Source organism: Neophocaena asiaeorientalis, unplaced genomic scaffold (genome assembly GCF_003031525.2).
Source record: "Neophocaena asiaeorientalis asiaeorientalis breed wild unplaced genomic scaffold, Neophocaena_asiaeorientalis_V1.1 scaffold629, whole genome shotgun sequence".
In the NCBI taxonomy this organism is placed as follows: Eukaryota; Metazoa; Chordata; class Mammalia; order Artiodactyla; family Phocoenidae; genus Neophocaena; species Neophocaena asiaeorientalis.
Genome location: NW_020175468.1, coordinates 5,949,383 through 5,963,941, shown reverse-complemented (window position 1 = coordinate 5,963,941; position 14,559 = coordinate 5,949,383). Strand labels below are relative to the sequence as shown.

Here is a 14,559-nt window from a genome sequence, read left to right as displayed (position 1 = left end):
CTGGGCTTCCCCTCAAATCAAGGGAAGCGAGGATGAATCAGCCTCTGCAAGTGGAACGAAGCGGCTGTGGGAAACGAGACCTAGGTTCAGGGTCCAAGGCTGCTCTGTCTTTGGCTCACCTCAAGCAGGGCAGAGAGGGAGGGCTCTGCAGTGGGATGAGCTGGGTGTGAATCCAGGCCCGCTAGGCCCTGCTCCTCTTGAAACCTCAGTTTCTGTATCTGTACAATGGGGTGGAGTGGGGCGGGCAGTGGTGGCGGTGACTTACAAAACAGGAGCGCAGAGCTGGGCGTACAGGAGGACCTCTGTAAGTGCCAGCCCCCTTTCCTTTTTCTGTCTTAGTCCTAGCAGGTACGAAACAAGTACGTAGGATGGTTTGGAATTCCTGTTAGTCTCCTGATAGGTGAGTTTTCATCTAGGTTCTGGTGGAATATGAGTAGAGAGGGTTAAAGGGCAGTAGAAAAAAGAAAAAGGGCAGCCCCGTATTCATTGTGTCTGAAAATCAGTAGCACTAATAAAAATGATTAAGTTCTTGCCTGTATTTGTTCTTACTAAATACCTGACCCTCTGTGCACTGCCAGTTTTAATCTTCACAGCTGACCCATGGGAAGGTGGCCCTATCTTACAGGTGAAGTGAAATGTTCAGAGGTGAAGCCACTTGCCCAAAGTCACACAGCCAGTGGTTGGCAGAGCCAGGATTTGGACCCTGATCCAAATCTGAGGGAGGAGGGCTGGGGGCCTGGACTCCTCGGTCTGAGGGAGGAGGGGCTGGGGGGCTGGGCTCCTGGGCCTGAATTGAAAGCCCTTGCTCTTCACCGCAGATCTGGGCTGGGGCCAGGTGGGAGCTGAGGACTCCCCAGCCTACAGACCTGGGAGGATACTTCTTAGAGGCCTCTGTTTTATAGATGGGAAAACAGGTTCAGACAGGGCAAGGGCGTTCCACTGGCTGACCTGCCTGTTTGGAGTGTGGATATGTTTCGAAAGAAACAGCAACTCCTTCTGACTTTGTTTAACATTTATTACAAAGTATAAGAGCAGAGACTGGTGAGCTTCACTCTTCCCCCCAGGTCCCACCTTCTCCCCCACCAGATAATTCTCTGCAGCTCTGGAGAATTGGTGTCCTCCTCGATCTCCCGCCAGGGGGCTGTGCCTTCTGCCTCGGGCCTCGTTCCTTCATCTGTGCTGGTCAGCGGGTAACTGATGCAGTCCAGGATCTTGGACTCTGGGCCCCTGCTCCCCTCCTCCTCTGGGACTCAGGAGTCCCAGTCCCCAGGCACAGGGTATGTGGGACAGGGGTGACCATTTTCCCGTTTGGGGCCTCGGTGGGGATGGGCCACGGCTTCCCTCCTTCAGCTAGTGTCCCCGCCAGCAGCCATCAGGGAGTCAACCCACCTCAAGGTGTGGCCCCCCTCCGTCCTTACGCTTAACTGGCTTTATGCATGGGGCTGGGTTAGGAGTAGCAGAGAGAATGTCCTTGACCTCAATCCTGGGGAAAGTAGCCTGGTTCTTCCTGGCTGGGTCCTGGGGAGACAAACAGAGAGATGGATAGACAAGCAGGCCAGACACCAGAGGAAGAGACAGAGACAGAGACCAAGCAAAGAAAGAGAGAGCGGGTACTGAGAGTCTGTGAAGGGGGGATGGAACGTCTGTTTCCTTCGCTGCTGGTCCAGCCCCAAACTTGGAGTCCCTCCCTCCAGACAGAGCCAAAGCGGAAGAGAAAGGGTGGCCTCACCTCCAGGCCACCCATCCCCCACCCCCTTAGTCACATGGAGTGCTGGCCACAGGCACCCTTCCTCCAGGATGTTCTCCTGCCCAAGTCCCAGCTCCCTTACCAGCTACGTGGCCTCCTGGCTTGGTTCTGGAAGCTGCTGTGGACCCAGGGCAGCGCTAAGCAGCTCGGTCAGGGTGTCTAGCCTCCCTGCCAGCGCATCAATCTGCTTCTCCAGGGCCTGGTGTGAGGTGCTCAGACCCAGCTGCAGGTCACAGAGGATCATGTGCATCTGGGCAGAGAGAGGTCAGAGGGATCGGTGGCTGGGGGAGACTCTCCCTGCCCCGTGGAGTAAGGCAGCGGAACCAGCATTTACTAAGTCCTCACAGGCCTTGGAGGATTATCCTCAATAATATCAGGTACCTTATCAACCACCTGACACCGCCCAGCAACTTGGCCTGGTGCTTTTTATAGTTTAAAATCCTCCTAAAAGTGTGGGCAGTGGGAATCCTGTTTCTATTTTTAAGAGCTGAGGAAACAGGCCTGGAGCAGTTAAATGACACGCCCAAGGCAGCACCTGGATCAGGGAGGCCCTAGAACTTAGTAGGTGCTCACTTAAATCTTTGTGTAATTGATGACTGCCTGACTTCACAATCCACAGAGCCCTTTCTCTGCCTTCTCAAACTAGGATTCACAGCTTCGTCCTTGAGAGTGTGTGAGCTTTCTATGAGAACTCTTGACTTACGTGTTTTGGGCCGGGTGGATAATCTTGGAAATCATGACCTGCCAATTCCGGCAGATTTAGGCCACCACCATGCAGTTTAGGGGCCGGCATCTGTGGCTGTGTTTACCATGGTATTGGGGCCAAGGGCCACTGTTTGAATTGTCGTGGACTAATGAGAAAAAAGCAGAGGCTACCGGCTAAGCAAGAGGTGCTGTGAGCCAAGCCGGGGTACATGATGTCACCTACTCGAGCACTTCAGAATCAAGGGGACCCAGGAGGAGGGCAAGCTGAGTCACCCCTTGGCCAGGCAAGGCTGCCCAGCGCTCCTGGGCCCCCTCTTCATAATAGCAACACAGATTGAGTTTTCCACCTGTCCGGGTGTCAGTGCTGTTAGTTCGCCTTTTATTGCTTTGCCCTTTGTGTCTGAACTTGGTTTGTCAATTTGCTTTGGTTTTATTGTTGTATAAGAGTCATAGTTGAAAGGAATTTTATATCCGTCCACATGTAAGTAACTTGACAATGGAGATAATTTCACATCGAACACTGGAGTTCTTTGTACAAGTTATTTAAGTTTCAAAGGAAACCGCACCTTACATGAGAAACGCTATTGCATCATTCACTTATTCATTCATTCGTTCGTTCAGCCACAAACCTTTAGTGAGTGCCTGTGTGTGCCAGCGTTCCCTGTTCCAGGGCCAGATCTCCTTACCAGCTGCCCCCAACCTCCCTCTTCTCCCAGACCCCCTCTCATGGGATCCCAGTACCTTGGAGATGTCCACCATAGAGTTCACTTTTTCCCGGAGCTTTCTGTGTTTCAGCCGCACCTGGCGGAACCTGGGGGTAAAAAAATGCGGGGGTCAAAGTGGCCCTAGCTCAGAGGTGGGATGAGAAGGGGTGGCTGCACCCATGAGCCCGCCTCCCACGTAGAGACCCGGGCATCCAGGCCCACAGACACTCTGGGACATGTAAACGAAACCATCACGCGGTGGGCATCCGTTCAGTGAGACAACACATGGGCATCCTGACCTGGGCACGCGTTCATGCTTGGTCACACACACACGCGCGCATGCGCGTGCACCCTGCAGAGAGGAAGAGACTTGGACATGGCGTGCGCACGCACAGAGGTCCTCACCTGTTGATGGCGGCCAGCAGCCTGCGCTGGTGCCTGCGGGCGGCTCCAGAGTCCTTCCTGCGTGTATGTTTGTAGAACATCCAGGACTCTTGCAGCACTCGGGCGGCCGACTCCTTCATCTGGGGGTGGGTTTCACAGTGTCAAGCGAGATAGTCCTCCTAGGGTTCTGGGAGGAGGGTCCCGGGGTCTGGATCCTGGGTCTGAGGGAGGAGGGGCCGGGGGTCTGGATCCTGGGTCTGAGCGGGGAGGGGCCGGGGGCCTGGATCCTGGGGCTGTGGAAGGGGTGTGCTCTGGGTGCTGGAGGCCCCCTCACCTCTTTGGTATACTGAATATCCATCATGAAGTTGTGCACGTGCTTCTCTGCCTTATTAAACTCCAGCTTCCGGGCCACCACGGCCACCAGCAGGGCTGTGCAGCAGACCCCCTGTGGGCACAGCAGGCACTATGACACAAGGCCCGTGGGGATCTGAGGACCAGCCGTGTGCCACCAACTCTCTCTCTCCTTGAGCCCTCCCAACAGCCACAGACAGCAGGCAGCACCACCGCTAGTTGACAGACTAGCAAACCGGCCCAGAGAGAACCAGGGTCCCACAGCTCCCAGTGGTGGAGCTGGGATCATAAAATCATGCGTCCGAGTCCAACTCCTAGGTGCGGTATTTACACCATCACAATGTTCTCTCTCTTTTTTTAAAAAAATTAATTAATTTATTTTTGGCTGCATTGGGTCTTCGTCGCTGCACACGGGCTTTCTCTAGTTGTGGTGAGTGGGGACTACTCTGTCGTGGTGCGCGGGCTTCTCATTGCTGTGGCTTCTCTTGTTGCAGAGCACGGGCTCTAGGTGCGCGGACTTCAGTAGTTGTGGCGCATGGGCTCAGTAGTTGTGGCTCGGGGGCTCTAGAGCGCATGCTCAGTAGTTGTGGCTCACGGGCTTAGTTGCTCTGTGGCATGTGGGATCTTCCCGGACCAGGGCTCGAACCCGTGTTCCCTGCATTGGCAAGTGGATTCTTAACCACTGCGCCACCAGGGAAGCTCATGTTCTCTTTGGTTAAGTGTGATTGGAGATTGGGGAGAAGGGCTGGTTCTGGGCAAGGAGCAGACCTCGGGCTCCTTCGGGACCCTTTCCTCCCCACGGTCCAGTGGGCCGTCAGGTCAGCGAGGGTGTCCTCCCCCTCCTCCCCACCCCTACAGCCTCTGCCCAGCTCTGGCCACATCCTGTCCCTTCTGGACAGTCTCCAGCCTTTCCCTCACTCCACCCTGACCCCAGGGAGATCAAACATCCAGTTATGTCCCTGATGCCCTCACCCTAATCTCCTTCTAGGCTCCCACTGCCCCAGACTTAGTGCAGCTCTCAAGGCCTTCCAAGGTCCAGGCCGCTCTTCTTCCTCTGCCCAGCTTCCGTCCCAGGCAACTCGGCCCTCACCTGCCTGAGCACCTTGGTCTCACTCTTCTCCCTTCCTTCTCGAGGCCTCTGATCCTTCAAGGCCCCAACAAATCCCAACTGCTCTGTAGTGCCTGGAGTTAGAATGAATCTCCTGAAGTCTTCCCCCACCCCATATGTTTCAGCTCTTGACCCTCAGAATAATTACTAGCTGTAAACCTTGGCTCTGGGACTGCTTGGGTTTCAAGCCCAGCTTCAGAGCAAGTTATCTAATCTCTTAGTGTCTGAGTTTCTTATCTGTAAAATGTGCACACCCTCACAGTATTACTCCGAGGATTCCATAAGTTGACACCTTTAGAGCAGAGACTGGCACAGAGTATGTGCCCAATAAAAGTTAGCTGTTATAATTTCATTGTACCTTGGAACCTCTCAGCTAGGAGTTGGCTGTGAGCTCGACTGCAAATCGCCTTATCTCTGTTTCTCCTTTTGTCAAATGAGGGAGGAGGTCCCAGGCAGCCCTGAGGGTCCCTGACCCTTTGGGAGTGTGTCCTTGGCTGAGTCCCTGCCCCTCTTTCCTAGTCACAAAGACTCACTGCTGGAGGGAAGGGGGCTGTCACATTTCCCCCCATGCATCACCTGTGGACCCAGGACTGGGGGATTCACCATGTCCTTCCTGGGACAAATCAGGGCTGGGGGCTTGAATTCCTGCGGGTAAAGGGAGCCAGATCTCACAGGGAGGTGAAGGCCAAGGCATTGGGTGCTGGGTCTATGAGGGGAAGGGGGCAGATGTCTAGATTTAGGAGGAGGCCGACTCTGGGGAGGAGGCTGGAGTCTGGCGCTTGGGGAGCCTCTGTCTCATCCTTGAGGGCACAAGAGCTGGGGTAGGGGCAGCCGGACGCCTGGAACCAGTTACAACAACAGCTTCCGCATCGCCACCCCCTGACCCAGTTACTGACCATTTTCTGTGTTTGAGACCCTTTACGTGGTTTAATTCATTTCGTCTTCTCAGGAACCCCGTGAGGAGTACACTGGTATCAGCATCCCCATTTTATAGATGAGGAAATTGAGACCCAGAAAGATTGTGTGGCTGACTCCCAGCTAGGAAGTGGGCAGAAGCAGGATTTGAACCCAGGCAGCCTGAGTCCACAGGCATGCTCTTGATGTCTAAACGCAATAAATAACTTCAATGGAGGCTGGGAGGCTGGATTCCTGGGTCCTGGAAGAGCCTAGAGCTGGGAAACCAGGTACCTGAGTCCTGGATGATTGAGAGGGTAAAGCGGGGGAGAGGGCAAGATACCTGAGTCTTGGTGGGGCTTGGGACTGGACTCCTGGAATCTGGGAGGAAATGGGGCTGGGAGGTCAGGGGCCTGTGTTCCCAAGGAGGATGAGGGCTGGGTCCTAGGTTCTGGAGAGAGCGAGGACTCAGGGCATGGATTCCTGGATTTTCAAAGGAAATGAGGCTAGTGTTTGTGTCCTAGACAGGCAATGGGGCTGTGGGGGACCAGACACCCGAGTTTCTTGGGGGTGTCCCTGAGTGCCTTAGTTGGCTCTGTGGTTTCCTGGGGCCCAGGGGATGAGCACTGTGGGATAAAGGCAGGGTCCCTGAGTGGGTGTACTCACCATGACTCCGGTGCAGAGGCAGACAATCTTGCCCCATGTGGTACCCGGCACCACGTCCCCGTAGCCGATGGTCAGGAATGTGATGGGGATGAGCCACAGTGTGTCTGAAAGGTGCCCGGTGGCATTAACGGTCTGTCTGTGGGGAAGAGTGGGTTAATTCTGGGGTTCCTGTGATGTTTGATACCCTCTTTCTTAACATACACCCACAGTTGCAAGAAGGACTCAGAAAAAGCCAGTTAAGTTCTGGGCTTTGGAGAGCCTGCCTGGCCTCCTCCTTGCTGTGTGACCTGGGCAAGATGCTTAACCACTCTGGGCTGTGGCATTTGAACCTGGATCCGACCAATTCCAAAGCCTTTTTGGTTTCAGCTAGGCTACCAGGGCTGCTACATTCAGAGCGTGTGGTTGAGGGGTTGAGAGGGGGGCAGACACCCAGCCTGAAGTCCACTTGTCAGACCCGGCAGGGGGCTGCATCCACTCAAAGGAAGGGGCACCTTTTTCTAATTTCCGCAAAGATGCTCTATGGCCTAGAGGTGGCCCTATCAGGACTAAAAAGGTGGGACTCTAAAAAGGCTTGACGGGGGACTTCCCTGGTGGTCCGGTGGTAAGGAACCCACCTTACAGTGCAGGGGACACCAATCCCTGGTCAGGGAGCTAAGATCCCACAGGCCGCAGGGCAACTAAGCCTGCACACCACAACTACTGAGCTTGCGCACCTCAACCAGAGCCTGCGTGCCGCAAACCACAGAGCCCACGCGCCCAGGAGCCTGCATGCCACAAATAGAGAGAAGCCCACGCGCTGCAACAAAATATCCCGCATGCCGCAACCAAGACCCGACACAGCCAAAAGTAAATAAAATAAAATAGATAATAAATCTTTAAAATAAGGAAATAAATGCACTTTAAAAAAATAAATAAAAAGGCTTGGCAGACTCTGCCTCTTTCCCCCTCACTTCATAGGAGGGGACATTTAGGTCCAGCCATGGAAAGGATGGATAGTCAGGATTTGTCTAACTTTGACCCACAGTTAGGCCAAAGCAGGGAAAGCATCACTCACCAGGGCCCCAGACACCTCAAACCCACTCAATTAGCGTCTGGAGGTGGCGACTGAATCTGCCCTGTTAAGCTCCAACCCCTTCATCCCAAAATACATTCAAGTTTGAGGACTTCTGCCTCAAACAGATTTAGAAATTTGGCTCCCTGCCCATCCTCCCATTTTTCAGGTGAGAAAATTGGTGGGAGGATCATTTACTGATCCTGACCAATTTCCCAACTGAGAAAACTGAGATCCTGTGAGATGAATGAGTTTAAAATCATGAAAGATTAGAATTGCCAGGGAGACCTTAAAGATGGTGGATTTTGATACCCATTTTATAGATGTGGAAACAGAGGCTCAGAGAGGAGAGATCTAAGGCCAGTTCTTCCCATTCTCCATCTCCCCTCAAGAATCCTTTGCCAGATGTACGAAACCAGAGGTTCTCAAATTTGAGCCAGCATCAGCGTGAACTGTTAAAAAAGACTGCTGGGCCCAACCCACCAGAGTTTTGGATTCCACAGATCCGGGTGGGGCCTGCGAGTTTGGATTTGCAACCAGTTCCCAGGAGATGCTGCTGGTCCAGAACCACACTTTGAGAACCACTGGCTAAGATTACCCCCAATTTGTTTATCTGTAAGGTAAGTGGAGGCCCAGAGGGGTACAGTTCCAGCATCAGGTCAAAGTCCAGCAGGGGGTCTTGAATTCCCGTACCAATTCTCTGCACGGAATTCCCTTCTGGCGCAGCCCCGGGGTCACTGGGAGCACCTACAGTGCATCTGTGCTAATTTGGAAAAGACGTCCCCTTCCTCCAAAGCAGGTGCAACCCTTGGCCAGGGCCCAGAGCCTGCGTGTTGAGACTGAACAGATGCCTGGAAACCTGAGGCAGGAGAGATTTGGAAGCAGGAAGGGCAGGGCTTCCTATGGTGTGTGTGTGTGTCTGGGGAGACTGGAGACTGCAGGTGGAGGAAAGGCTTTGGGGCGATAGGCTTTCTCCACTTCTTGGTCCCAGGGAGTCCCAACCTGCACCACGGTACAGAGCGATGGTGGTTGTAAGCGGCTCCTCCAGAGGCTCCAGGTACCGTCCCTTCCCGCCCTCCCCTCCCCCCGCACCCTCACCTCTCGGCCACCGACAGCACCCAGGCGGTGGTGAGCCAGAGGCCAAGCGTGAGGCAGAGCAGCAGGCGGCCGGGGTGCGTGTTCATGTACAGCTTGGCCACGAACCAGTGGCGGAAGCGGACCTGGTTGAGCGCGCCGATGCTGCGGTAGGAGGCGTTGAGCAGGACGCCGCTGCGCAGGAGCAGGGCGCGGGGCACCAGGTATAGGCGCAGCAGCATGGCCAGCGACAGCAGCGCCTCCGCCTGGCCCAGGAAGCTCGGCGAGGACTGCGTGACCGCCGTCTGCGGGGACCCCGAGATCTGCGCGCATGGCGGGCGCCACACCGGCGCCGGGTGCAGCGCGCACACAGCCAGCTCCAGCACGATCTGCGCCGCCTGCCGCCCGGTCAGCGCCACGCGCCAGTCCCGGAGCCCGTTGTCCGTCATGAACAGCTGCAGGGAGGGGAACGGATGGAGAAGGAGGGGGGTCACACGAAGGTCAGGCGCCTGCTCCCCAGCCTGCGCGGGGAGATAAGGGGGGCGCGCCCGCGGGGCCGGAGAGGGAGGCAGATAGCGCAGGGCATGGGGCCCGGGAGGGTGGGAAGGGGCAGGGCAGGACCCGAGGAAGACAGCTCTCCACCTTCTCCCCCTAGTTTCAGCCCACTTCCAGAACTTCCAGCCCAGAAACACTTATTGAGTGCCTATTGTATGCCCGACATTGTTCCATATATTGTGATATATTGAGGATATGGGTGGACAAAACAAAACAAAACCCCTGCCTCTCCAAGAACTTACATTCCACATCCATAGAGCTATGTCCTAACTCCAGTTTCTGGGGACGCAGTAGTAATTGCCATCATCCCATTAGCAATGATAATAGCCAACATTTACAGGGCACTTTGGAGGTGCCAGGCATTGCGCTGTCCTCTTTATGTGTGTGACTCAGTGAATGCTCACGAGACAGTGAGATTGAAAGTATTCTTACCCCCATTTTATAGATGCAGAAACTGAGGCCCAGGGCTCTCAGGCCACTTAACTATTTGAATGACTGCTTTAATGATAATGTGTACTTCTTACTGAGCACATCTTGTGTGCCAGGCACTGCAAGGGGCGTCACCACACTCAACCAATAACCCTCATTTTATACTGCAGAGGTGTGGGGGGAAGGAAGCAGGATCTGGGGATGTGGGGGATGGGATGAGAGGGGAAGGGGTGGAGAGTCCAGTGTGGGTTGAGACATATGATGGGAGGGGGGGATACGGGTGAGAAGGGCTTCTGGGTCTGTGGAGTCGTTGGCACAGAGGTGGGGAGCTCAGCAGTGGGGAAGGACCTGCGGGCACAGGGCTAGGATCTTGGGTTGTTGGGACAGGAACAGGTAGGGACTCAGGGGTGGAGAAGTGAGATCTGGGAGGCTGTGTCTTGTGTGAGGCAACCTGGGACAGAGTGGACAGAGGCCTGGGGGCGGGAACTCTCAGCATCTACCGGTGTGCAAGGTGAGACAGGGCAGCAGGTGGAGGAAGGTCAGGGCTGCTGGGGGGGGGCTGTCTGTCTGTCCGTGGTTCATCCCCTCGGGGTGGATGAGGGTGTGGATGTATCTCAGGGTGGAGGAAGCTCGTGATATCACTCAGCCCAGGAAGTGGGAAGTGTGAGCTGACAGGGCGTGGGGGTGGGCTGAGGGGAGCTAGGGAGGGGCTGGGGGCCTACCTGGACCTCTTTGGCATGAAAGGCCACAATAAGGGAAAGGAGTGAGAACGTGGAGATGCTGATCATGCATTTAACCAGGAACAGGTGGATTGCCCACTGTTGGGAGGGAGAGAGAAAGGGGTGAGATCCTAGGTCTCCCTCAGTCCCCGCTGCACTCTTCCCAAACCGCCATCCCTTCTCCAGTCCCAATTTTCTAGCCTCCTAACTCCCAGCCCCCAGCCCAGTTCCTCCTGATGCCTCAGGTCTGGGGAAGTCTCAAAACCATCATCTGGTCCCCAGGGAGAGTGCCCTCTTCCTTCCCAAGGGGACAGCCCTGGCCCAGGTGCCAGTGTTCACCCTCCTCCTCAGCTCTTCTGCTAGGACCACACCCCTGAGGGAAGACCTTGAAACTCACATTCCTTCCTAATTCCCCTGTACTGGTCCCCATCAATAATAGTTCCTCAGTTTTGTGTGTGTGGGAAGACCTTGAAACTCACATTCCTTCCTAATTCCCCTGTACTGGTCCTCATCAATAATAGTTCCTCAGTTTTGTGTGTGTGGGAAGACCTTGAAACTCACATTCCTTCCTAATTCCCCTGTACTGGTCCTCATCAATAATAGTTCCTCAGTTTTGTGTGTGTGGGAAGACCTTGAAACTCACATTCCTTCCTAATTCCCCTGTACTGGTCCTCATCAATAATAGTTCCTCAGTTTTGTGTGTGTGGGAAGACCTTTATGTGTATGTGCGTGTGTGTGTGTGTGTGTGTGTGTGTGTGTGTATGGGGGGGTGTCTAGAAACAGACATTTAGCTTCTAAAAAGTGGTCCCTCCCCTTCCCTTCCCACCCAGCTGGTCTCTGCCCTAGAAAGCAACTTCAGGTCCCTCCCCTCCCCCCGCAGTTCCTGAGGAGCCTAGAAACTATCACTCAGGCCCCAAGGAATGAGTGACACCCTCCCCTGCCCTCATCCAGGGGGCTGGGTTCCTAAGACCCCAGCCCCAGCTCTGAGAAAGGCCCCCCAGTCCTGCTGCCCCGTGTGTCTCCTCTGCCTGCCTCCCCACCTCCTGCGCTCTCTCCTGGCTCTAAGCCCAGGGCAGAGCTGCCCAGAAGCACATGGCCTCCAGAAACCACAGGAAGTTTTTTCCCCTGTCTTTGTGTGGCAATACCTTGGAGGAATCTAGAATTCTTGAGGAAGGGATTTAGAGGGGACTGGGACTGCTGGATTCCCTAGGAGGGGGTGTGTGTGTGGATCTCTGCCTGGGAGGTGGTGTCAGGGGGAAGGGGCCACCTGGGCTCCCACTCTGAGCTCAGCACCTGTTTCTCCTAAAACACTGCCAGCTCCCCTGACCCGGCCAGGGCCCCCCTCTGTGCAGGGGAAGAGGGCCAGTTTCCTGTCCCCCTTCCCCGAACAATGGTGCTGTTGTCCCTAGCCCTCCCCACCCCTTCATCCTTCTGTGGCTCCCCAGTTCCCTGTCCCCCTCTTTAGTTTGTCCCAAAGAACATCCCACTAGACCCAACCTCCTCCCCGCTCTGCAATCCACTTCTCTGGTGGTCCTCTCTCCTTTCCAATTCCTCTTGCCCCGAATCCCCGACCCCCTTCTCTGTCTGTACCACTCTGTCTCTTACTGCATCTTTGTCTTGGTCTCTCTCTGGCTCGGTGTCTCTGTGTATCTCTGCCTCTCGGTACCTCTCACCATCCTCCCTCTCCCGCCCCACTATCTCTATCACGTTCCCCTGCATCGGTGGGGTCTGGCACCTGCCTCTCCTCCAGCCCTTCCCTCCTGGCGAGCAGGTGTCTGGATCCCTGCAAAATGAGTTTATTAGATTACGATGGAGGTGGGGAGGGGACACGGGTGTTGTCAAGGCAGTCATAGAAAGGGGGCTGAGGAGGACCCTTCGGATCATGTATTTCAACCCTCACCGCCGGTTTCCAGTTGGGGAAACTGAGGCTCAGAGAGCTGCAGCAGATTCCAGAGTCCCCGTGCTGGAGGCAGCAGCCTGGCAGGTGGTAGAGGGAAGCGATTGGAGGTGAGGCAGCGGAGGGATGGGGTGGCGTAGGAAAGACCCCCTGTCCCTTCCCATCTGCCAGGGCTCCCTTGTCCTCACCTCGCCTGCTGGGCGGGGTGCTGAAGTGTGGGAGCAGCGGGTCGGCCTGACCATGTTTCCTGTTGGCATGGGCTTCGGCGGCCCCACCCCCTCAGTGCCCGCTGCCCTTGCCTGGCCACCCGGCCAGAGGAAGCCAGCCTGCCCTGACAGTCCGTGTGGCTCCTGGTCACTTCAAAGCTGTCTGCCTCTCCCACCCCCAAATCCAAGCCTGAGTGTTGTCCCCCAGAAATCCCCCCAACTCAATCCTCAAATCAGTGCCCTCCAACCAGCCCAATTCCACGTCCCTTACCCTAGACAGATCTCCACCCCCTCCTTTCCTGTTGAGCAATTCTGTCCCGTCCTCAAGCCGCCAGTTCTGACCCGTGTCCTTCATCTGCCCCCATCACTGCCCGGACCAGGGCTGGAATGTGCTGGGAACCTGCTCCGACCTGTCCTAGCCCCACTTGTTCTTTCCTTCCCCACTCACACTATCCTCAAAGTCAGCCCCTCTTCCCCTAAAAACGCTCTAAGTCACCTCTAAGGAACCCGGGCCCCAGCCTCTCCTCTCCTGGGACCCAGGAGTCCAGGCTACCATAAACCTACCTCTCCCTTATTTCCCAGACTAAATAGCCCATAGATTCTGGGGAAGCTGAGCTTCTTAATGATGGAGATGGAGGGGGGAGGGGGGCGGTGCTTGTTTTCTTTTCCCACCCCCACCACCCAGCCAGTTCTTTTGGTCTCTGCCCTTTGCCTCTGAGATACTGCGCAAACATTAGAGTTTAGATAAGGACCAAGGAGCTGCTGCCTACTGGAAGAAGCCAGCCTTTCTCCCCACTCTCCCTTCACTGAACCTGGGGTTACCTCTCCCCTAATCTGCTCAAGTATCTGACCAGCCACCTCCTGGCCTCCAGGGCTCCTGGGCCTCCAACTGTCTAATTGCAATACCTTCAAACTGACACTCTGTGACCCCTCTTCCCTTCCTTTTGCAGAGAGGGCCCCCAGCATTTACCTCCCTAGGTCCCAGGAGTCCAGCCCTCAGCCCCCTCCACTCTCAGACCCAGGGGTCTCCAGCCTCTACTCACTCAGGACCCGAGAGTCCTGGCCCCCAGGCCCCTCCTCCCTCAGACCCAGCAGTTTCAGCTTCCAGCCCCTCCTCCCTCAAGACTCTAGAGTCTCAGCCTCCAGCCTCCACTCACCAGGCACCCCCCGAACCATAGCATCTCCACGTGCAGGACCATGAGTCCGATTCCGATTCCTGCCAGTGCCAGTGCCCAGCCTGCCAGACTCCTCTCCTGCTCCAGCAGGTGCTTTCTCCGCCGCAGGGCCCCCAGGCCCGGCACCAGCTCCCCGCCCATGGCCCCCGGGGTCTTGGGGCTCAGCCAGCTTCCTGCCCAGATTCCCCCACCTCGCAGCACACAAAGAGCAGCCACTATGGCTTGCAGGTCCCCGGCCTGCTCTGCTCCCTCGCTCTGGGCTCTTGCTTTGAGGCACAGCAGAGCCTGTGCCCTCTGGGGGGTGGTGACTGCTGGGCAGGGCGGGGAGGTGCTGGGGAGGCCCCTGGGCAGAGGGGAGGCTCCCCAACCCCCCTTCTCAGACTAAGGAGGGGCTGGGTGTGTCTTGGGGCAGAGCAAGGAAGAGGCGTGTGTCCACATGGATTAAGACACACACCAACACACAATGGGCTTTGTCATACACAACGGTCTGCAGCGTGTAATACACACCTACACTCAGCCACACCCGGACACCATGCAACACAGGGTGATAACACCCTCAAACACGGCATGGCCGGAGACAGAACCTATAACACCCATGGGCATACAACACAACCTACACCGAGTGACTCACAACTCCTGACAAGCTCTGAAACTCACAGCCACACCCTGACACCACACACATGATGCGACACACACCGGCACTTAGTGAGGCAGGCAGCGCCCCGTGGCACACACGGCCACTTAAATATTGTCCACACGCAGGCACAAACACTGCAATCAAAGTTGGCACGACACCTTCTGACACAAACAGCCACACCCAGACGCCTCACACAGGATGATGCCCATTCGTAGCTACACAAACACAACATATACAGGTGTTCCACAAACACACAA

The 14,559-nt window shown here is 55.8% G+C and overlaps 1 protein-coding gene across 1 annotated transcript; it reads right to left on the bottom strand.

The window, feature by feature from the left end:
* Positions 1-1,402: 1,402 nt before the first annotated feature.
* On the bottom strand, positions 1,403-13,943 carry KCNN4 (potassium calcium-activated channel subfamily N member 4). The gene is made up of 9 exons (XM_024768558.1): positions 13,648-13,943; positions 10,391-10,486; positions 8,709-9,139; positions 6,560-6,695; positions 3,875-3,985; positions 3,562-3,680; positions 3,194-3,263; positions 1,830-1,997; positions 1,403-1,518 (listed from the first exon to the last, which is right to left on the bottom strand). The coding sequence occupies exons 1-8, from the start codon at positions 13,804-13,806 to the stop codon at positions 1,833-1,835; spliced, it is 1,287 nt and encodes a 428-aa protein (XP_024624326.1). The 5' UTR covers positions 13,807-13,943; the 3' UTR covers positions 1,403-1,518; positions 1,830-1,832.
* Between the last annotated feature and the right edge of the window lie 616 nt (positions 13,944-14,559).

Excerpts from the sequence above, each read along its gene's own strand:
- KCNN4 (XM_024768558.1), bottom strand. The coding sequence starts at position 13,806 with ATGGGCGGGGAGCTGGTGCCGGGCCTGGGGGCCCTGCGGCGGAGAAAG. Across the intron at positions 6,696-8,708 it reads GTGCTGTCGGTGGCCGAGAG|ACAGACCGTTAATGCCACCG; the intron begins GTGAGGGTGCGG and ends TCTTCCCCACAG. Across the intron at positions 3,264-3,561 it reads CTGCTGGCCGCCATCAACAG|GTTCCGCCAGGTGCGGCTGA; the intron begins GTGAGGACCTCT and ends TTTTACCCCCAG.